At 38.8% G+C, this 23,919-nt stretch overlaps 1 protein-coding gene across 1 annotated transcript in view; it reads left to right on the top strand.

Annotated features, from left to right (window-relative positions):
• Tenm3 (teneurin transmembrane protein 3) overlaps nt 1-23,919 on the top strand; it is a 590,659-nt gene that overhangs the window by 476,239 nt on the left and 90,501 nt on the right. Inside the window, exons 7-12 of the mRNA XM_027391059.2 lie at nt 180-394; nt 5,674-5,884; nt 6,281-6,382; nt 6,560-6,754; nt 8,049-8,249; nt 13,196-13,381. Coding sequence (XP_027246860.1) covers nt 180-394; nt 5,674-5,884; nt 6,281-6,382; nt 6,560-6,754; nt 8,049-8,249; nt 13,196-13,381 — 1,110 coding nt within the window. The remainder of the gene's footprint in view (nt 1-179; nt 395-5,673; nt 5,885-6,280; nt 6,383-6,559; nt 6,755-8,048; nt 8,250-13,195; nt 13,382-23,919) is intronic.

The raw sequence follows: 23,919 nt of genomic DNA on the forward strand, positions 1-23,919 counted from the left end.
AGTAAAACAACACTTCACCAAAAAAAAAAAAAAAAAAAAAAATTCTTAAAGTGAAAACAGCAAGGGAGTATCACACGTATCAGAAGGAGAATTCCTGAACAATGAGGGGAAATAACTCTTTGAAAAGAACCCTGTTATTTTAATGTTTTGTTCTTCATCGCTGGATCTCTCACATTCAGGAAAATTAGGTGGAATTACACATGAAAATAACACCATAGATTCTGGAGAACTTGATATTGGCCGGAGAGCAATTCAAGAGGTTCCCCCCGGGATCTTCTGGAGATCGCAGCTCTTTATTGATCAGCCACAGTTTCTTAAGTTCAACATCTCTCTTCAGAAGGATGCATTGATCGGAGTCTATGGCCGGAAAGGCTTACCACCTTCCCATACGCAGGTAAGAGTGGGGGTTGTGACTTCAATAAGATGAGGACTCCTAGTTTGCATTTCCAGATGTTACTCTAGCCTGGAAACTCCGGCTGGTGGTTGAAGCCATCACATCTAAATGGATCTTTTGCAACAGAAGGAAGTTTGACTGTAGCTTCTGAGTCACTAGTAGGAAAGGGGGCCTGGCTTGCATTGCAAATGATTGGTTAAAATGGCTAAAATGTCTGAGGAACTTAATGAACACTGAGCATCTAGCACACTGTAGATTTTCTAGGATTTTGTTGTCATTTCAGATGATTTTATACCTTTCACATCACAGATGCACGCATATTCATCTTAAGTCTATTGATGTTTGGTTAAAGCAGTTTTTGAGATGTCATATTTATTTCTAGTGAAGAAAATATGGAAACACAAGTATAATAAGCAAGATAATTACAAAGTTTCCCAATTCTAACCACCATCGTCTTTGGAAATAAAGGAACAGTAAGATGAATAGGCAGACAGTGCACAAAAAAATCAAGCATTATGGAGTCGATATAGTCCTCAGCCTACTAAATAAATCTACAGCACTTTAAAGTCAATTCGTTGAATGGAAATACCTGCACTATAAGAGCTGGAGAACCAAAATGTCCAGAGTGGAACTAGAACCTAGTTGCACAGACCTGTGGTCACAGGTAGTCTGAAGTCTGAAGCAGGAGAATGACAATTCAAGGCTAGCCTAAGCAACTTAGTGAGATAAATTACAAAGTTAAGAAAATATACTAAGACTATGACTTCCCCTGAAGTCTTTGAAGCCCTGACATCCTAAATTTAATCCCAGCTACCATAAAATAAGGAAATCCATAATAATTGAGTCATGGTTTATGCAATTTGAAAAATGTGATTTTTGTTACTTAGAATAGGTCTCATGGGGGGTGAGATATAATAGAGGAGACCCTGAGTTTCAATCTCTATCACAGGGTGGGGGGATTCCATAATGTCTTAGAGAAAAAATATTTGAATTATCTACTATAAAATTGGAAGAGAAATTTTTCCAAGATGTAGTATGCTAGTAAGTAGAGGAATTAAAAAGAATACTAGCTAGTTAATTAACATTTAGATGAACTTGACATATTTTATAATAAGTTTATCTCCTTGTGGAATTCCATATTGGTTTTTTATTTCATTTTTGTACAGACTTCATACTCTGTGGTTCTTTATAATCTTAGAGTATGAATTATGAAAATCTGGCCAAGTACTAATAAAGAAATCACAACTTGAAAGAATGCACAGCATGTTTTCTAAAACATCTATGGCTTGGATGCCTGTGTAATTTTTGACTACTATTTTACAGTATATTCTCTTATCTGTGACATCAAAGTAAATACCTTGGTTCTTCTGTGACAAACACTTGTTATAATATGCATGCATCCAGTTTAAAGTTTTAACATGGATTCCAGTGTGATACTGACTTTAAACCTCCGAAGGATAAAGATAGACACTAAAAAATGGAAAGCCATCCCATACCCATGGATTGGAAGACTTACCCATTGTGAAAATGGTCATTGTATCTAAAGCTATTTGAAGATTTAGTGCAATGCCAATCAAATCCCCATCTCATTAGTCACAGAGATATAAAAAATAAAAATATATCAATGAAAGTGAGTCTGTTGAACTCCAGTTACTACAGATAGATTGTATCTACATGAGCAGTCCAGTAAGGTGCAGAAACCTCTCTCCACATGAAATTAAGTTCTTTTTCTCCAGTTGCAGGGAGACTCCTCTAAGTCCAGCACATCTGTGAATGTGCAACCTGAAGTTTTCTGAAAATGATGTCTGATTGGAGCATGTGTGTTGTGTCCAGGCATGGTAGCATGCACTTGAAAGATAGACGCTAAAGGGCTGACAGATAAAATGCAAGGCCAGCCTGTTCCATGTAGCAAGTTCCAGGCTAGCCGGGGCTGTTTTTAAAAGCATGTTTTGTGTTGCATGCTTTAAAAACGTTGGTTTAAGGATATATAGCTGACTTTTTGCATGAGATTGGAACACATAAAATTAGGGAAATGAAAGATGCAGTCTCACGTTTTCTTACAATTGCTCTGTTATTTCAATACAGTGCCCATCTTCTTTTCTACCACCGTGTATGTATTTGTGTAGGGTATGCTTTTCCTTAAGCCTTGGTTATTAGAGTTCCTTCCTCTGGCTTATTCAAGATCAGCAGAGCAAACAGCTGGTTCTGAGTTCAGTGTTTAAACATGAAATATGCTATAAAGCAGCCCAAATTGAACATTTCTCTGTTCCTGGGGAACATTAAATAAATCAACCTGAAATAATTAAAATTGGCCAGCCCCTCAGAATAGTCACTTGAGTTTTGAAAGTCAAAGTCTTTGTGACCCTTTATAAAACTGTCCGTTTGATCGTTGCCAAGGAACCAATTGACTTTCTTCTCACCAATGGCCGATTTATTCTCCTGGACAGTTGGAAGCCTAAGGAAGCAGTTCTGTGTTCTACAGCTCCTGTGCTGTGGTGTGCTACACATTTTCCTGAAGGCTGTTTCAGAAAAGAGTAGAAGCCTGAGTTCTGAACACACCCTTTCCATTTTTTGGTTTTATTCCATGAGTGACTTTATAGGAGTAATTTAATGCCTCCAAGATTCAGTGTGTGTTGGTAAAATGAGAGAGTTGAATTGGAAGATTTCTAAAACTTTTCCTTCTCTGTGTTTCAGTGAAATCCAGCAAGACTCTACCACCATCAGAAACTTGGAGGGGAGTTTTTAAAGGCTGAGTGTGATGGCATGTGCTTATCATGCCAGCATTTAACAGGCAGGGCAAGAGATTTGGTAGCTAATGGTCAGCAAGGCCTACATATCAAAGCTGGCCTCAAAAAACAATAGTTGATTGAAGACACAGCCAACCACTCACTAACTCTGAGGTCCCATCAGTTTAATAGCAGAAACTGAACTAAACAGTTAGATAGATAGTCTTAGCTCTTTCAGAAGTAAACTAGCAAGATACCAGAAAAGGCCTATTTGCATTTTTACATTGGCTGATTAAATAATAAAGCACTGAAAAGAACTGTAAGCAACATTTTCTTCTATTGATTTTACACAGCACCTTATTAATACATTGAGGTTCTAAGAAACCTGAGAAAGAACTTCAAAGTGTATAACACATGCACATATGGGTGTATATAGCACACACCTTATATATTTATATATATAGGTAATAGCATAAGAATAAGGTAATATCATGAGAAAATTTCCCTGCAGTAGTTCCAGTTTATCCCATCCACATATATAAACTGTGTGATAGCCCTCCACAGTTTGAGACTGAAGAGTTAATCCAAAGGATTTCATACTGAAAATAGAATAAGATCTTTTGAGACTCCTCCCCTAAGAAATCAGTTCATAGACAGTTCCGGCAGAACTCAAACTTACCTGTATATGACCACATAATGCCTGAGGAGCAAGCCATACAACTTGGTTATGTTGAGTGGAGATGGTCACAGTGTAAAGAAGGTAGTTTTGAATCCCTCTCCTGATGTCATCTGTGAAATGTCATGATAACAATCTAGATCTGGGTAGATGGGTAGAAGCCACCAGGCACTTCATGGCTCCCACCACTGTTCCATCGATGTTCAGGTGTGGTACACATGCCCATCACTTTGTTGGCAGTGATGACTAACTTTAGACTTGAAAGGCCAGTTAAAACTCAAAATTTCTCCCCTTTCCACGTGCAGTTACATAATGTTAAGAGAGAAACGTATTTGTGATGGGCCACAAAAGGGAACTTCCCTCTTGCTTTTCCACAATAATATAAATATCTACTGATGAATAAATGAAGATGACTTAGTTGAGGAGGAGATACCATTCAAATTTAAACTTTGTTCTCCTCTCAAATCATGAGGGAATAGAATTCCAGTGAATGTTTTACAAATAGCCAGAGAAATCGTTATTTTTGTTCTTGTAAGAAAATTGAAAATTTTTGAGTGCTAATGAAGCTAGCATATATTTTGCTTATGTTTTGCATATTACTACCCAAAGAACAAATGCTCTTATTTAAGTAAAGATTCCATCACATATTAATTTCTCTTATTGCAATAATAAATGTCTATGGTCTGCACAGTGGCAATCTATCTAAACATACTTCCCAGAAATCCCAACAATTAATTTTATTTGATTGAATTAAGAGAGCCATATAAGAATTTTTCCTACAACAACCATTCCATTTGAAGAATCAACCATAAAGTATTATGATGCACATATATAGTACTACAGTTTTGTTTTATGTATAGTCTGTATCTGCATAAATCTATGAGCTTTTACACTAAATATATCTCAGAAGTAAAATGAAACTGACAAGTATATAGCCATAGAAGTCATTAGTTAAAAGGTTTACTAAAACCAATATCGAAGAGACTTTTCAGTATCTTTCAAATTCACTGACATTTGCTAACAAAATTTTACCTACCCTATTGTTGTCAACAATATTCCATAGTTTAAATTCTCCAGCTCAGTTCTTTTGACCTCTGATGTCTGTGGTTAATAATTGTAGTAAGAACAGAAGGTAGCTTCAAGGATAGCTACTATTATGTCCCTTACTGTATGCTGTTGTTTCTCCATCCCACCAAACCCATCTGTTAATCAGTTTATTGACTTTAATAAAGAATATGAATGTAACCTAACTGTATTTATGTGAAAATTCCATGAAAGTTTGTATGGTTGCATTAGCATCCCAGGAGAGAAATGTAGTGCTGTGCAGGAAATGACCCCAACTCTGCAGCAAGGTACACCCGTATATAGACCAGCTGCACCACTTTCTAGGTAGGCGGTCCTGCTGAGCCTCCTGAGGAGTCCCCAAGAGTAACCATGACTGCCTTGCCCAAAGAGCTGCTTCCAGGAATAAGACTGATCCCAGTACAGGGTAGACAATACTAGTTGCTATAAATAGGCGTCAAGTAGGAGTAGATCTTAAGCCGATCATAGTCTAAATAAAATCACATCGATTTCATGTTTATATCTCCAGACTGCCTAAATTTACCAAACTTGTTATCAGTCAGGAGAATTGAATTTGGAAGTCTTAACTCCCTGAAAAGGAAGAAGACAATCACTTCAGTTTAAATACAAGGGGATACAACAGGTGGTCCTTATCCTCATAAATCCCATGCCTAGAAGGCTTCTGTCTCTTGGATCTGTCGTTCAAGAACGTCCTTCTTGATCTGTATTTATTTGCAAAAGAGAAAAGCTTTAAGAAGTAGCGTAAGCATGTTGTTCCTGGCCATTAACACCGTTTCCCTTACCCTCGTCCCCAGTACGATTTTGTGGAACTCCTGGATGGCAGCAGGTTAATAGCAAGAGAACGGCGGAATCTGGTGGAATCTGAAAGAGCCGGGCGGCAGGCGAGATCCGTCAGCCTGCACGAAGCTGGTTTCATCCAGTACTTGGATTCTGGAATCTGGCATCTGGCTTTTTATAACGATGGTAAAAATCCAGAGCCGGTGTCTTTTAATACCATTGTTATAGGTAAGAGCCATCGGCCCTTAAAGCATTCTTTTCCTCCAACTGCCCAAACTCTGTGCAGAATAGAAACCGAATCATTTTTACCAAATTTGAGTAGTTCCTAGGGTGATGAAGCACGTGTAAGATGTACTGGTTTTGAATTGTTCCTTTGTGAATATATGGCAAGCCCTAGAGCTCCATAAGAAATATTATAAACTACTGTGGGGAAGGGAACAGTTTAAAAATCTGCATTTGAAGCGTCCCTGCCTTATGTCACTTTGCAGATAATCATGAGTCGATTTGGGGGTTATAGAGTAAGCTATCTATGATTGCATCAACACCTAACGAAAATGAATAGAGTGACCGCTTCTGAGAGAGGCAGGCATCATCACAAATGCTCCCTCTGTCTCTCTTCCTCAGAATCTGTGGTGGAATGCCCCCGAAATTGCCATGGAAATGGAGAGTGTGTTTCTGGAACTTGCCATTGTTTCCCAGGATTTCTGGGACCGGATTGTTCAAGAGGTATGCAAGTTAGATTCTCTTCTTAAGCCGATCTAAGTAAGCTGTAGAAATACATCCAGTTGAGAAAACTTAGCAACACAGGAAACAAAGGGGGGGTGGGAATGGCACATCACTTGTTCTTTTCGAGGCTCAATGAAGAACGTGGCTGTTGATCCTCTGTCATGTGTTATTTCGCAGCAGCCTGTCCGGTGCTCTGCAGTGGCAACGGGCAGTACTCCAAGGGCCGCTGCCTGTGTTTCAGTGGCTGGAAGGGCACCGAGTGTGATGTGCCGACTACCCAGTGCATTGACCCGCAGTGTGGGGGTCGTGGGATTTGCATCATGGGCTCTTGCGCTTGCAACTCAGGATACAAAGGAGAAAATTGTGAAGAAGGTAAACATGTCAATATTTACCGAATCCTATTGTTATCTCTATAAAAGAAACAGATTTAATCTGTAATCTACAGTTTGGCAAATGAATCTCTCTTTCACATGCTTCTTTATGAAAGCAATTTTTATTTCCATATTTATTAATGCATTGTTTTATTAATGTTTTATCTAATAAAAAGAACGAATACCAAAGAACCCTTTTGTTCTGTTTCTGTAGCATGAGGAATTCTTTTCTTTTCTTTTCTTTTCTTTTTTTACTCTGAGAAAGCAAGCAAGCATTTGTGTCTTGAAACCCAACAAAGGACTGGCTAGTTATTTGTTACTTTTTAGCTTTTTGCATTGATGCCAACTTCTGTGGCATCTCTATAAAGAACAATTGAACATAGTGAGTAAGAACAACTTTGTACATGTGTTCCATCACTGTATGTGATGATGAGAGTCCAGACCCTATACTGTAAAGCTCAGTTAAACTGGGGTTTGGGGTGTTTGGTTTTTTTTCCAGAAAGCAAAAAAAGTGCCATTTCCGTTCTCCAATCAAATTGATTTTATTGATCTTCACTCACAAAGTAATGCAATTAAGTCTCTGGAATTAAATTTTCAGGCCATTGACCGTACAAGTGTAAAGTTTTATTGAGTCAAATTGCTAAATTAAATCTCATCATCTAAAGCACATTAAAGTGAATTAAGAAGGATAGAGTGTGCAACTCATTTATTTCTCAAACAATTTGAGGATCCCATGCAGCTGTCAGTGGTCAGTGGGCATGGAGCAGGTCAGCCTGGACAGGGTCTGCTCCCAAATAGGTGGTAGTTATGGCTGTGCTTAAGCAGAGCACAGAGCGATTGTCTGAACACTCAAGAGCATGTTTGTCTAATTCATGAGATGACAAATCCTTTTAAGGGTCTCGGTTGCCTAAATGACATCGGGTTGGTTCTTAATGCTTGGTTGTATTACAGCTCTCTGCTTTTTTAGACACAAGTTCTTGATGAGCTGGATGTTTGATTATCTAGAACATTCGAATGAATTGAGAGTTGATTCTTTAGCCTTCATGTATGATATCTTTCAGCTTTAATAAATATGTTCTCATTTAATGTACCTCAGTGGGGAACTGTTTGAATTGCATTATCACAAAGTACTACTATGTAACAAGAAAAATAAATGGGGACAAAAAAAATTCCCTAACTTGAACTAATAAAAAAAATTTTTTTAAATAAATAAATAAATGGGGACTATGATTATATACCAAAATAAATAAATAAATAAATAAATAAATAAATATGTTCTCATCTCTTGACACTAGCGGACTGTCTAGACCCTGGATGTTCTAATCATGGGGTGTGTATCCATGGGGAATGTCACTGCAATCCAGGATGGGGTGGCAGCAACTGTGAAATACTGAAGACCATGTGTCCAGACCAGTGCTCAGGCCATGGGACATACCTTCAAGAAAGCGGCTCCTGTACTTGTGACCCGAATTGGACTGGCCCAGACTGCTCAAATGGTAAGGTCAATTAATATGATGCAATAGAGTATTCACTGTAATTTACTCAATGTTGGAGATATTTGACTTTTTTAAGCACACTTTGTTTAAAGATACAAATGTTTAAAAATATGAGGTAGTTATTGTTTATAAGAAGGAAATAAATAGGTAGTTTATTATTAACAATTCTTTCTTCTCTATTATTGGGGTGATGGGGGAATGTCCTTTTTTTCTTGGTAATGCTGGGTAATGCTGGTTACAACTTAAGAACTAATTCCATGATATTCCCAGTCATTAGTCACACAGTGTGAGAAGATGCCATTCAGCTTGGAAAATTACAGTTTTAATTGGGAGTAAAGATGAGCACACGTGAACTAATTAGATGCCAGTATAATATCATACCAAGTGTTACATGGAGTAATTTGCTAAACTCAGAGGAGTGATCCCATCTTGATGAACACTGGAAATTTTCACCGGGACTTCTATTAACACTTTGCCTTCATTTAAACATGACAGTCTCAGGGGAGGGGTGGGTAAGGGGCCATTTGTGACTCAGGAAACTGTTAGAATGTGTCGAAGGACTTGGACTGTGAAGTCAGATACATGTGTTCATAGCCAAGTCTATTTCATGGATCTTTAGTCTTTAGAAAATTACTGAGAGTCTCAGTTTACTCATCATAAAACCCTGGAGTGATCCTCACTGTGGTACTTCGGGATGACCTAATGTATGTACTTAGTATAAGCTGCCACTCCTCTAATCCCAGCTCTCCACAGACTGAGACCAGAGAAACAAAGGTTCAAAGCAAATCTGAACTTTATATCAGGGTTCTCTCTTAAAAAATAAAATAAAAATAAAACAAAAGACGTACTTGGAACAATGAGTACAAATAAGTAGCTCCATCGAATGATTTTAATAATGAGATCCAAATACCATTTCTACCACTTCTGCAAATGCAATTTGGAAACCACAGTTGTGAGAAAGTTGTACACTAGTAGTTAAGTTTGGATGCGCTAAGAGAGGAATGGCCCACAGAATAGAGTCTCATGCACAGACAAGTGTTGATGCTGTGGTTGTGCTCAGGACATTAGCAAACCGGTAGTAGTGTGTAAAGGTGAGCTATATCTTGTTTCCATTCCTCGCCAATTCAAAAGAGCTTCCACTTCAAAGTATTCACTGTATCCCCCAAATAGCAGAGCCATGGAATGAAATTATTTTCTTTATTAATATGACCTAGTAGTATAAAGTGAATCAAAATACTGCCATGCAGATCATTCACATTGCTGGTTAATTTTTTCCCAAAGATTTATTATTTTGTTTTTATGTGTGAGTGTTTTGTCTGCGTGTATGTATGTGCACCACATATATGCCCAGTGCTCACAGAGCCCAGAGGGAGGCATGGAATCTCCTGGAACTGGAGTTCCTGGCAGTTGTAAGCTGCCATGTGGGTGCTGGGAACTGAACCCAGGTCTCCTGAAAGAGCAGCCAGGGTTCTTAGCTGCTGAGTCCTCTATGCAGCCACACGTTGTCATTTATAAAGACGGTGTTGGGGAAACTAGTATCTTTATAGATTCTGCTTTCTTGGCACTCTGAGAAACTTGTCTGACATCTCTTCTCCCTGTGATCAGAATCTACCAAGCAAATTCATCTCTGATTCTGCAAGGAGAATCCTAGAAATAACAAAGTTTTCTATAAGCTGATTTGTAATAGTCTTACAGAGTTTCTTTTCAACCAAGAGTGAATTTTCTCATTTCCTGTCTCCCAGTTTCTCCTCCCTCCCTCCCTCCCTCCCTCCATTCCTCCCTCCCTTCCTCCCTCCCTCCCTACCTCTTTGATTGACACTCCATCATTGGCACTTACCTCTCATAGCAGACATAATTTATTGTGTGTTTATGCCTGTTTTGTCAAAATAATAGCCCAAAACTTTGGTTAGAAAATTCATGACTGCCAACTGTCTAGGTTGTAGAAGGGCCTAAAGAGTTTTAGGGGATCCTTGCCAACTGATATTTACCAATCGTGAGTGCAGGACACTAAGTTTGCATTCATTCAGTTTGTCCAGTTTTTTTTTAAGAAATACATATTTGGATTATAAGAATCAGAATAAGCATTCATTCATTTCTGAATTGTTACTTACATTTCCAGCTCCTGTACCAAAAAAAAAAGAAGAAAAAGGAATGGAGGGAGGGAGGGAGGAGGGAGGGAGGGAGGGAGGGAGGGAGGAGGAGGGAGGAAGGGAAGACTAGACAGACAGAGAGAGAGAGAGAGAGAGAGAGAGAGAGAGAGAGAGAAATGCATTGCATAAAGAAAATCCAGTTCAGTTTAATATAGGGATGAGTAAGTCTCTGTCTCTCTGGAGTGCAGGTCTAGTAACACTCACTGGGAAGCACGCAAGCATGCTCACTATAAAGTAGCCCTTGCTGGAATGACATTCATTCCAGTCTGCTTCACACACTAGCTGTAAAATAACACATGCTGGGATGTCATCATTCCAGTATGTTACACACACACACACACACACACACACACACACACACACACACGTGAGTGTGTGTGTAAGCTCAATCGCTGTAAAGTAGCCCTTGCAGGGATGTCGTCATCATTCCAGTTTGTCTCACAATCTCATCCAAGCAGCAGAGGAGCAGATGGAATGCCCACTGGCTTTGTTCCATGTAAATCTTACACACTAAATGACTAAAAATGGCATCCATCTTCACAAAATCATCTTGCCATAAATATCAAAAAATAAATGTTAGTTCAAAGATTAAATTGGCTATCCATCTCATGTATTATTTTATGTGTTAAGATTAGATGTCATCCATGCTGATATAGTGACTTTACAGTTGAAAATTAAAATAAAAATTCTATCTAAATTTTAAAAAAACCTTCTAAAATCTAAATACAAATAGCAGGTGGGTGGAGATATTTGTTCTGTTCATCTTTATGTCTTCAATTCACAGCAGAAGTGTAACACATTAAACTCAATGTACAGACAAGTAAGAAATGAAGTGTTCTTCTTCTTTTGGAGAATAGATTAAATACAGAAAAGTATTAAACTTAATTATCAGCTGTGAAAAGACAGAGACCTTAATGTAAATCACAGTGAGTTCAAACTGCTCATGCATAGCCTTTGAAATCATCCCCTTTCATGTCGGACCCCTTCATCTACTGCTTCATAGCTCTTATTTACAGCTTGTCCCAATATTATGGTTCACTCACATATGTGGCTCAACATTTACCAGCAGTATAAATCTAAGGTTTTTAACCAAATGAATCCTAAAGGAAAACACTGCCAGCTACCTCCTTTCCTATTGTAAAAATGACCTTCAGATATCTAGATTCAATAAGAGTGTAGAATTTATAACCAGAACATTGGGTAAAGCTATTAAAAGAGGGAGAAAAATGAATTATTTCCATGAGAAAGTTTATAGGTTTGAAGGCAACAGAGTTTCCCTCTATCTTCATCAGCAGCGTGTCCATTAATTAGCCCTTCAATTCCACTTCAATTAAATTAACTCTAATTAATAAGTTCATTACAAAGATTGACGCACCTTGCTCACAGCCAGTGTGTTAGATGCTGATAAACAACTTCACCCTAATGAAAAATTGATTCCATTGAATAAAAGGAGGACCTCCAAAAGACACCCCTGTTCTGATGCTGAGCAGATGTTGTGTTGCTCTAAAGTTAATCAAACCTTCTAGGTCTCTGAATAAAAAAAATTAATTCAAAGGATATAGAAAACCATAGCATAAGGTAAAGAAGAGACACGACTCTCTCCCAGTTAATGCCCTGAGTGTTGCTTTTCAGAAATGTTACAGTCCTTACAATGCCTTATTATGGTGTCAAAAATAGATAAGGATGTAGATAAGGAGGTGCCCAAGAAATATCATTTGGGGACTGGGTGTAGAAATAGGGGTATGTGGTGATATAAATACTTACAACATTTTATTTTAAAGAAATAAGGCAACCATCTCTTTTCTATTTGTTACAAATGATTTTGGAATGAAAACTCAAACTGGAACAGTAGTTTTGCCGTCTGAGAATAAAATCCACAGTTAACTTTATACATAAAGAATAAAAACTCAAATATCCTTCAAAGTTCCCTCTCCCTGTCCTACTCCCTCTTTCTCAGTTAGACCTAGTTAAATAAAGCTCTTAAGAAAGCTACATAAAAAAAAATTACTTCAGACATCTGAATTCTTTTTAAAGGCTTAATCCAGTGTTATACAGTTTGAAGGCATTTGGTCATTGTGTGCCTTTCAAGAATTCCAGGAGATGAAAATCTTTGTCTTTCAAATGACAGAGTTGATGTGTATATATATTATTAAACTGGTTTTCTATTATGTGGGCTAAGCAATTTGTAGCTGTCAAGAGTACGAATTTACTAAATAGGAAAAACAACATTTCCCCTTATTTAACCAGCATGCCTGCGTGTGAACAAGCTAATGCACTTTCTATAATAGAGTTGCCTTAAAGTTTCTGAATATTTAAAAAATTTAAGCTTTGGCTTTAGCAATCAGCCCTTTTCATTTTTCAGTAACTGTATATAATGCAATTTCTGTTAAGTACTTGACACACTTAGCTACTCAAATATCTCATCATTTTGGTGCGCATGTTTTTTCTTGACTGCAAAGGGGTAGTCTTATATATTTATATATGTCTATTCTATATACATAGTGTTTTGTGTATAATATATCTTTATATATAAAGAAAATTTCCCAAACAATTGTTGTGTGTGTTTTATGTACCCACATAGCCACATATAAAATTAAAGAAGATGAAAGAATGTAAAATTCTACCATTCATAGTGCCTACTCATTGCAGCTAAAATTAACTTGGTGTACAGTTCTTGTGGTTTATAATGACTTTGCTTTTCACTTTGACAAATGCAAGAAGTAACCCCAAATAATCTTCCTTCTCACCCCCAACCCATTCTTTTCTCTTGTCTGGATACCTCTTGCTGCAATATAGAAATATGCTCAGTGGACTGCGGCTCACATGGTGTTTGTATGGGAGGCACTTGTCGATGTGAGGAAGGCTGGACCGGCCCAGCATGCAATCAGAGAGCTTGCCACCCTCGCTGTGCCGAACATGGGACCTGTAAGGACGGCAAGTGTGAATGCAGCCAGGGATGGAATGGAGAGCATTGCACGATTGGTACGCCAACCAAACTTCTCACTATTTATCTGTTACATTCTTTTCTGTGCTGGGACCAAACCTATGTACATGATAGACCACTGAGCTCCACCCCTAACACTTAACATACTTTTCTCTATCCTCCATTTACTGCAAAAGAGATCAACGTCTTGGCTGTTTTTTAATTTAGAAGCAGCTCACCTCTTCAAATTAATTTTTTTAATTTTCTTATATACAAAGAGGAGTTTGGTTTTCGATAACTGTCTACATTTTACGGTGTTAATTCATTTCTTGTTAGAGAAACTCACCTGAATGTGAGCTATAAGATTTAGCATTTGTTGCTTAGTATAATGGCCATACCAAAAAAAAATGGGCTCACAGAAAGAAATTTCTGATTTTTGTTTATAAGCCATTCATTTTGGTCAGTTGCGATGCACTTATACACAGCACCTACAGAATACTCACCCAACTACCATGATGTTGCTTCCTTATAAATTCTGGCTGCTAGTGTTCTATATTGATATTGCACCCCCTAATAACAATCATACTTTCTACTTTACATATTTTTTTTAATTTTCTCAAATCCATGGACAGGTGATGTCTAGAATCACCTGTCTTAGTCTTTTGGTTTGGTGAGTTTCTACCAAGGAGGTTTGATTTTATTTTTACCTTTACACTGTGATCTCACTAGAAGTAAAATAGAATAAGCCCAAGTGTGGCTGTACTTTGAGGCCTGACACATCTTCAGACATGTTGATGTTCACCAGTACTTGTAGATTGAATAAAATATCAACCAAATCTTTCAGACCAAAAATGTTTTTTGTAAAAGAAAAAGGGGGTGAAAGAGGGTTGTACCTCACGAACATTTAACATGGATTCAGAGGTTTCTAGAACAAATAAAATAACGTCTTTTCAACATGCACAATATTCCCTTATCATCCAAGTTACAGAATTAAAATGCTCAGCTAATAAAGTGCATTAAAAAGGTAAAAGAAGTAATAAATCCCTACCTCACTTCGTTAAAAGTATCCATCGTTGATTATGATTGACAGGCTGACAAAAATTTCAGAAGGTAAGGTACCATGTTTTCTGAAATATTTTGTGATCATAGGGTAAAATTTGATGAAACTATTTGGGATCACGTCAGTAATTTAAACAATGTATTCTTCCAATGTGTCTGTATGATGTATTTTTTTTCTGCTTACAGGAATTGGGTAGCAAGAAATTCCATCATGGGAAAATTGAAATCACACGTGTGTTCTAAGAGTGTCATAATTCTGCAGTCATGTGCAAATACCTACCCCTTCACCCCACCCCAAAATTAAAGTCAATCTCTTTTTTTAAGTTAGCACAATTCTGTCTTTACCAACTTTATAGAAGGCTCCTTGAATGTTGTTGTCATCCCTGAAATCCATTTCAAGGGTCCCACCATACCCCCATGTTTGGTGATCTGTGAAGATGCTAGGACTCAGGGGTGACTGTAGTTTATGGAGAACAGAAGGAAGGATATATCAGAGCCTTTTAATTGAGTTGCTTTATACTCCAGTATAGGAAATAAGGAACCTGCTTGGATGTGAATGTTTTAAAATATGTGGAACCCCGATAGGGCTGAGGCTTTAGCTCAGTGGTAAAATGTCTGCCCTGAATACACAAGGCCCTTGGTTCAATTCTCAGTGCCACCAAAAAGAAAGCGATAGAGAACCTTTTAATCATGCTTTGCTCTTTCGTGCTGTTAAAGTAGCTCCAGGTTTTTCAAGTGAACATGCGGTTGCCCTTCTCTGTCAGCTTACTACCTGTGTGTGTGTGTGTGTATGTGTGTGTGTGTGTGTGTGTGTGTGTGTGTGTGTGTGTGTGTCACAAAAAGCCCACGAGCCATTTGTGAGCTGCTGGCCAAGCAACCAGGAAACGGTGGAGCGCTTTCTCGTTTGGGACAATTACTAGTCTGTGCAGGTCCTCTCAATTCAAACATACATCTAGCTGAAAGAAACGTCATCTTAGGAGAGACCACTCATAAATCAGCGAGATTTTCTTTTTCCTTTCTCCATATTGTGTGTCATTTCATAGAATACAGACAGGGAGGTTAATTGAAAGAGAGGTGGGGGAGAAATGAAACAGTTAGAAGCCAGCACAGGTTCTCAACAGAAAACAAAAGAATATTCATTAGTCATCTTACTGTCTTCATAAACTCAGTTCATGCTTTCATAAAACCATGGGCATGTTGATAGTAAAATAGTTAGGAATTCAGTGTACTCACCGGACACTTGCTCTTACCTCAGGGGGTGCCATCCTGATATTTTTATTAGCATACTCATATTTCCCTCTTGTTACAAATCACAGGTCCAGTAAATTAGGTGTGTTCATCCACAGGACTTGTGCCAAGTCCTCCTTTCTTGGGTTACAGTTGGACTAGTGAAGCATGCAGATGGAAAATGAAGCAATGGGAGACTGATTTTCAGCAATATTGTGATTAAAAGAGACATCTTTCTCTGCCTCCGTGGAAGGCACTTAGGATTGTTGGGCCCTTTTATGAATAAAGGAACAAAGGGAGTTTTAATGAAAGAGCCACCCCGTATAGGCAACAGTACTTGCCGTTAACGTGATTTGACAGTCATAGCCCATAACATTAATGTAGCTGTGAGGTTGCAGTGACATCCCTTTAGGCTGTGGCTCACCCCATAGGTGAAAGGATTATCCTACAGATGTGCCTGCATTTGTTTTTCATAAGATAGGAAGCAGGTAAGGATATTGTAGAGGACCCCTGTGAAATGTACTTAAATATCTTACAAATAATAGTTGACATAGTTTGAGTATCGTGTGGCTATCACCGTATTCAAGAAGGCTAAACAATTCTGGAATGTGAGAGTTGGGGCAAGTCAAGTTTAGAACTGGTGTCTGATAGTTCAAATCTGTGAGCTATGAGACACTAGTGAGTTATGACCAAATTGAGTGAGTTCCTGTCTCACTGGATTCAAAACTTATAAACACGTGAAGGCAACTGGGTTGGTTCAGTTCAATCTCCCGGCGAAAGAAGGGACAGCCGTATGTGGTTGGCCTGCACCTCGACTTAACTGGCCATAGACACAATGCAGATACTACCTCAGCATCTGCTAGATGTTGTTCATAAGCAGAATGCAAAAACAACTAAATGTATCAGGCAGTGAGAAGTCCTAATTGCCTTGTTTTGAGTATACATTAATCTATAACTTCCACAGGGGCCTTTCATTTTAGCTGTTATTGAAAAGATTTTCCCCTGTGTTATCCATTTATACCTATCTGAGTGGATAGGATAGTGAGATGAGATGGAGAGATGGAGACCTGAAGAGGCCATAGGGATGTTGACTAACATTTGATTGTTCTCCACCATGGAGAGTGGTCACAAAGGACAAGAAGGTTCTGCAAGTTCTTTGGCTGGATGAGTGCCTTCTCTAGCTGATCAGTATTTTCCATTTCCCTGGGGAACCACAAAGGAGAAAATGGGCTTATATTAGTAACAGTGAAGAGCCATGGGTTGGAGAACATACGTAAATCCTAGAATAAGGTCCCTCTGAAACACTTGCATCTCCATTCCAGTAAACCATAACAGACCCAGAATTCTGTAGCTGTGGGGTGGAGGATTGGAGATTCTGTCTCCTCTTCTGTGGTAAAGCTTTGGGGTTCATTTTAGAAGGGGGCTTGTTTTTAACTTCTTTCAAATCCATCCTCTGTCCCACAGGATTAAGTCTCTTGGATCCTTGCCCTATCTGAAGGACCCTCAGAGTCATTTGCAGTTAAGAGGTCCTGAGATCCATTTGTAGACATCACCTGCCCCGCTCACTTTTACTTATAAATTCATTTCAGTGCCAAGAAGCATCATTGAACACCTACTCTGTGATACGTATTAAGTACCGTTCCATTTAAAGGGGTATTTAACTGTTTTTAATATACAGGCTTTGAATTTTTCAAAGATAGGTCTTTAAGTCATTTCTGTGATTCGGCATGACTTGTATCTTAACTGTTCTTAGCATCAGCTGGAGTCTTTCTAATGGAAAGTGATAATAATAATTGATATTTATGTGAAATTTTAAAATACAGCGTTCTGATTTCAGAGAGTCTGAGGACTTGTATCCTTGCTGAACAGTTAAGTGACCTTGAGCAAATAATTTACAGTCTCTACATGTGTATTCTCTTATGCAGGTTGTGAATATTACATACATCACAGGTTTATTTGAATTAAATGAAATGCTATCCTATTAATTATAACACTTACTCAAGTGCCTATGAAAAGAGTTCAGGAGCTTTGAGTTTTGGTTTTCTTAATAAGTATGAGTGAGACAAACTGCAGCCCAGACCATGTTTTAGGTGTTGATATTTAAAAAATAAAATAAAACAAAGGTGAAACCATCAAGGTCTGGTACAGGTGTCTAATCCCAGCACTCGGGAGGCTGACACAGGAGGAACACAAGTTCAAGCCGATCCCAGATACAAAGCAGAACACTGACTTAAAATGCACAATTTATGGGGCTGGAGAGATGGCTCAGTGGTTAAGAGTACTGACTGTTCTTCCAGAGGTCCTGAGTTCAATTCTCGGCAACCCCATGGTGGCTCACAACCACCTTTAGTGAGATCTGGTGCCCACTGCGGGAGTGCAGGCAGAAGACTGTGTACATAGTAAATAAAAAAATCTTTTAAAAAATAAAATAAAATGCACAATTTAAAAAAAACTGTCAAAGGCATTTACTTAAAGAGTTCATAGAAGTCTTGCCTTGTTGTTAATAAGACAGAACATATGTCAGTGTGGATATTGTTTAACAAGAGCCTGTGGGGTGGGAGTGGGGGTTTAGAGAGTTGTTTTTGAAAATCATGATATAAGAAAAGAGATAGGGGTATTTTTCTTCTAGTAATGTCTCAACTACAGAGTTGTTTATTGAACGACATTGATTTTTCATGTACTTTGAGGCAATTCAAATGGAAATTTGACCTAGGGGAAATACTAATTCCTTAAAGCTACAAAAGACTGGCTATTTGTTTTTATTCTAATTCCTTAGTATGTTGGGAAACAAAATCATTAATGATCACAAAGACGTGCTGGCTGTTTGCTCAAACCAAACTCAGACATACTGTACTGCACAAACTTCCATTAAACAGCGAGGTTGCTCTTGGCTTTGGGACACTGACTACTAGAAATGGAAAAGGCGATGTAACAGCTGGGGAGTGACCTACTGAGCAGAATGACCAAAACCTTTGCCAGTGTGGCCAGCATAGGTTGCTGGGGGGGTTTTGTTTGTTTGTTTGTTTTTGTTTTGGTGGTGGTGGTGATGGTGGTGGTGGTGGTTTGGTTTGGTTTTTTGTTTGTTTGCTTGTTTTTCAAGACAGGGTTTCTCTGTGGCTTTGGAGCCTGTCCTGGAACTAGCTCTTGTATATCAGGCTAGTCTCAAACTCACAGAGATCCTCCTGCCTCTGCCTCCCAGGTGCTGGGATTAAAGGTGTGCGCTAATATCTGGGATTCATCTACATTGTGCATGGAATTTTTAAAGTATTCTTTTGTTCAAATGCTATTTATAATCATCCTGTTCTCACTCCACCCTCCGAAACAAGTGGATTAAGTTACTGCTACACAGCTGAATGTCACTCCCTGGAAACAGTTTTCAAATTACCTAAAACCTCTGTTTCTTTCGTATTCCTATCCAGCACACTTTTCCTTGTGCACAGCAGCACTAGAACAGCTGTAGGACCCTTCAACAATTCCAACTAGGGAAAAAAAAATTATCTGGGAGATACATTGAGTTTAGATGGGATGAGATATGCTTATGGGATGTGAAATCATTTCTGTCTGTGGTTGTTACTGAAAATATTCTAAATATTCAGAAATACCCCTGTCATCCACTCACTTACCTAGAGCCATATACTATCATGGTCAGAGAGTATATGAAATTATCTCATGTTCTGCGGAGCCTGCAGCAGACAGAAATAAGTGTTGTAGGAGAAATAAGGCTTGGCATATATACAAATAGAATTTTTTTTTTGGTGTTTTCAAGACTGGGTTTTTCTGTATTGCTTTGGAGCCTGTCCTAGAACTCAATGGCTTCGGACTCACCGAGATCCGCCTGCCTCTGCCTCCGGCGTGCTGGGATTAAAGGTGTGTGCCACCACTGCCCGACACAAATAGAATTCTTATTATCTTACAGATATAAATCCCTTTAAGTAGTTTCCCCTGATTAGGATATATTAAACAGCCCAGTGTGGTGTAGCCAGAGCTACACAGAGAAACCCTGTCCTAAAAAGAGAGACAGAGAGAGAGAGAGAGAGAGAGAGATGTTGGATAATAGAACTTATATAATTTCATATGTGTTAAAACATTTTTAGATAAGTCATTTTCTTTTGAGGATTTTATCATGAAATTTGTCTTTAATAATTTGTCCATCAGTGGTGAAGTCACATGTGCTGGGACATGTGTCACTCAATCATCAGAGCCCATTCAAAAAGGTTCCCTGTTTATATGGTATGATATACTGACATTGGCAAATATAACAAAAAATGCAAAAAAACACTTCAAGGAAGACATAAAGCAGGCTAACCAATTTCATCAGTTTCCAGTATGTCAGAACAACTTCTTACACAATAGAAAGTCCTGAGATCTGTACTTAGTACTAAAAATTTACACGCTACTACCAAATTTTGGAGCCAAATGAAAGTTTTCTAATCAATAATCTAATCAATAAAGAAAAGCTTGTTATACTTCACATTGAGTGGAGATGAAATCTTGTTTAACTGTATAGAAATGTTTCAAAATCATTGTCATTTTAAGGAGGCAAACTGTCATCCCATAATAATAGAAAAAATGGCTATTAGTGACATTAGTAGGCATGTAGCAAACATTATGTCCTGGTATTTGTGCTAATCATTAACTTAAAATTTTTCAACTTCGTGGTGATTTTTTTCTTGTTCCAAATAATTCTTGACTTGTGTACAGCACTTCATCTACCTTGCTGCTGCTTTTCTTAAAGAGGGTCACCTCCCAAGTTATGAAACTTTCAGTCACCCCCTCAAAAAAAAAAAAAAAAACCTATGTCTACCCTGGCCCCTCTGTATCATGTGGCATGATAGGAAGTTACAGAGGTCTCCTATGCCTCTGTTTCCTCAGCTGTAAAATGTGAATAAAATAACTGCCCCCTCCTGGAGTTGCTGAGAATATTGCATGGACTAAAACTATGGTAGGCACAGTCCTGGCACCGAGTAAACACCCCACAGAGGTGCCTCATCATTGCTGCTATTATTAGAACTTCTGGACTGACATCAATGACAAACTGAATGAGACTAACGCTTTCTTAATGAATCATCTCCTCATCCCTACTCATTCCCTCTAAGAAACAGGAATGCCTACAAGAAGTAATCACTTCTCTTCCCAATCCACTGAAAGTGAAGCCAGTGGCTCAGTGATCTGCCATCCATGGTGCAGAAGAAGTCATCATGGAGCCATTAGGTATGGAGTGGTTTGGGAGGAAATTTTCCTAAGTCTTCTAGGCAGTGGAAAGTCAGACAGGTTGAAAGCCCTTCCATAAAGTGTATGGCATGAGAACTTGTTGAGGGGTGTCCTACTCTGCAGTCTCAATGGTGCTACGTTGATAAAATGTTGCATATGAGTGGCAGATACTGGTTCCTAGGGGAATGGAGGAAAGCCCCATTCCAAGCCCACATCTGAAGAAACCAATCTGGTTTTCTAATGTCTGATTTCTTCTGGAGATGATCTGAGAGTCCATCTGGGGCCTGTCCAATATTATCTTTCTCATTTGAGTTCTAACTTATTCAGTGAGCAGTTTTATACACACTACCGCATCCTACACAAATACCTTCAGAACTGATATGTTCTCAAGTGAGGCCATTCAGTCTCTACCATAAGTGAAAGCCTGCTTTCTCTGAGCTCTCCAAGAGATGGGCACCCGCTTTGATTAGGATGTCAGTGCTCTCTTTACTCCATCTTGGTGAACCAGAGGTTTTGTTGCTGCTGCTGTTGTTGTTGTGGTGGTGGTGGTGGTGGTGGTGGTGGTGGTGGTGGTGGTGGTGGTGGTGGTGGTGGTGGTGGTGGTGATTATTGTTTTGATTTAACCACTTGGCCTGTTTCATTTCTGAGAAGAAAGGAAGGAATGCTGGGTGGCTCTGTGTTGTCTATGCAGTTAGAGCTGTCTATTTTGATGTGGTTTGTTTGACCTTTGAATGCTTCTTCTCCCTCCCATGTGAATCCTTCCTTGGTATTAGTTTGATTTTTTTTTTTACAGTGCTAATTTCATCGCAAAAGGATAGGAAGTTGTGGGTTCAACTCAGTGATAGCCAGGGTTGTGAGCCATGGCAGAGCCATGCTTTCTGCCAATGTCTTTTACTTAATGGTCTATAACCTGATGAGTGAGAGAGTAGTCAACTAACAAAAACTGATTTGGTGATTCTTGATTAAGTGGAAGCTTGATTAAGTTGGACTTTGTGTTTCTGACATGGTTTCGTCTCAAGCACTGCGTGTCAAAGCCTTTGAGTCACTCAATTTCTGCTTTTGTAATCCATGCCCATGAGGCAACGGTGGTGTAATAAATTTGCACTCTTCTATGAAGTTTTTGTGAAATGCATTATAATGTTAACTCCATGGTCTCTCTTCTGGCCTTCTGCATCCTCCTAGACTTCTACACATGATGTATGTATGGTGATGTAAGGTAAAGTACCAAATGATTAAATTTTACCCCATACCATTCAAACCTTCAGAAAAGCTTGCATTAGAATTTTCATTTGGCTTTGCAACCAGCTTGTTATAGCATTGGTAAAATCATCTTCCAATGGGCTTCCTTAGCAGATGTTCTCCAGTCATGGAGAGAGCTTATTTTTTAGGGTACCCATTCGCTTACCCCGAAGGATGGGGTGCAGTGTAAACACAGTCAGTGTTTGCTGTTAGAATCTCCTTGTCTTCGGCTCAGTCTCTCTGTTTTCTGTCTCATCCTTGATGCTGTGATTTCTCAGGAGGCAGCAGTGTCATCGGTGTCAGAATGCTACCAAAAGGTAACAGTGTCGCTGAGAGGTGTGTCACTTCACAGGGTGCCTTCATGACAGGTGTATTGCTTAGGGAACTGTTAATGTGCCCCAGGCTTTAGGAAAGGAACAATGTTTAGAACATCTGGAAGTCAATTGTGAACGCCAGTTATTATCCTGGGGATGAACGTATCTGGTATGTTTTTTCCAGGCAAGTGATTTACACATTGCCTGTAAGGACAGAACCCTCGAAGTCTTTCAAAGAAATCTTTCTTGTCTACTTTCCTGACCCTGGTATGATAGACAAATTCTATCTTGTCCTGAGAGGTTGTGTTCAGATTCCTCTAAAGTCTACCTCCTCTGTTAGAACTTGGATCCCAAAGTGGTTCCTAAGTTAAGCTTTTTCTACCCAACTTACTGGAAGGCATCTTGGCTTCAGAAACATCACCTTTCGTATAAAATAGAGGGTAAAAGCCCTGGAGACTTTTCTCAAGTGGGAGCAGCACTGAAGAAAATGCCAGTGATTCATGTTGCCTTGTGATCACTTAGGTTTCATGAAGTATGTCTTCTTTTTTTAGATCTGAAAACAGTATTCCCTCTTTTCTTTCTGTCATCTATTTCCCACCTGAAACTTCATGGGTTTCCTAGCTAGTTTTAGTTGGGACTCAAATAACTGTCTGTGTAGTTGAACTAGATGTTGGGAAAAACAACTTATAAGTCATAATCCCCAAGGATTTGAGGAGGGAGGAGTGCTGCTAGAGTTTGAACTCAAGATTTAACACATGCCGAGCAGGTTCTGTGCCTAGTCTATCGAAAGCTCTACTTCCAGCCCTCAAGACATCATTTTAGCTGGGCATCTCACGCCTTAATCCCAACACTCGGGAGGCAGAGGCAGGTGGGTATCTGTTTGAGGATGGCCAGGCTACACAGAGAAACCCTGTCTAAAAATGTTTGTTTTTTTATTGTTTTAATCCATTAACTTAAATTAACATGTTATATACCAGATAAGATCCCCATTGTTCCTTAAATCACGTTCTCATCTTAAGTCAGTTTGTTTTACGTGTTTTTTGAAAAACGCTGTCTGGTGGAGGAGAGGAGGGAGCTTCCATTCCACGCCCTGCAGACTTAATAATTTAAGACTATAATAGAAATAAGATGGCAAGAGGCAGATTAAGAAGATATTTCAGGTCTGTAATGGAAACAAACTAACAATAGATTAACAGGAAAATAAGATATAAATGCTGAGCAAGTGCATGGAAGTAACACACAGTGTGAAAAGTCAAGGATCAGTTCAAGTGTGAAAACCTGCAGAAAGACATTGAGACTTAGAGTTTGGGGCGGGGGTAACAAGATAGATTTGGGGTCTGGAGGCTCCCAAGAGGTGCAAGCCATAAGAATAAGGGATAGGAAATACACAGAAGAAATGTAAAGGGTCTACAGTAACACTTCCTAAAATGGCTGCCTATGACAGAGCCTCTCTAGGCCAGTTCAGACCTGTGGTATTCTTTTGCTGAAAATAAACCTTGTTTCGTAAGATGTTTGTGACATCCAGGCCTTGCCACTCCTCCAGAAGG

This window comes from Cricetulus griseus, assembly GCF_003668045.3.
Source record: "Cricetulus griseus strain 17A/GY chromosome 1 unlocalized genomic scaffold, alternate assembly CriGri-PICRH-1.0 chr1_1, whole genome shotgun sequence".
NCBI classification, from domain to species: Eukaryota; Metazoa; Chordata; class Mammalia; order Rodentia; family Cricetidae; genus Cricetulus; species Cricetulus griseus.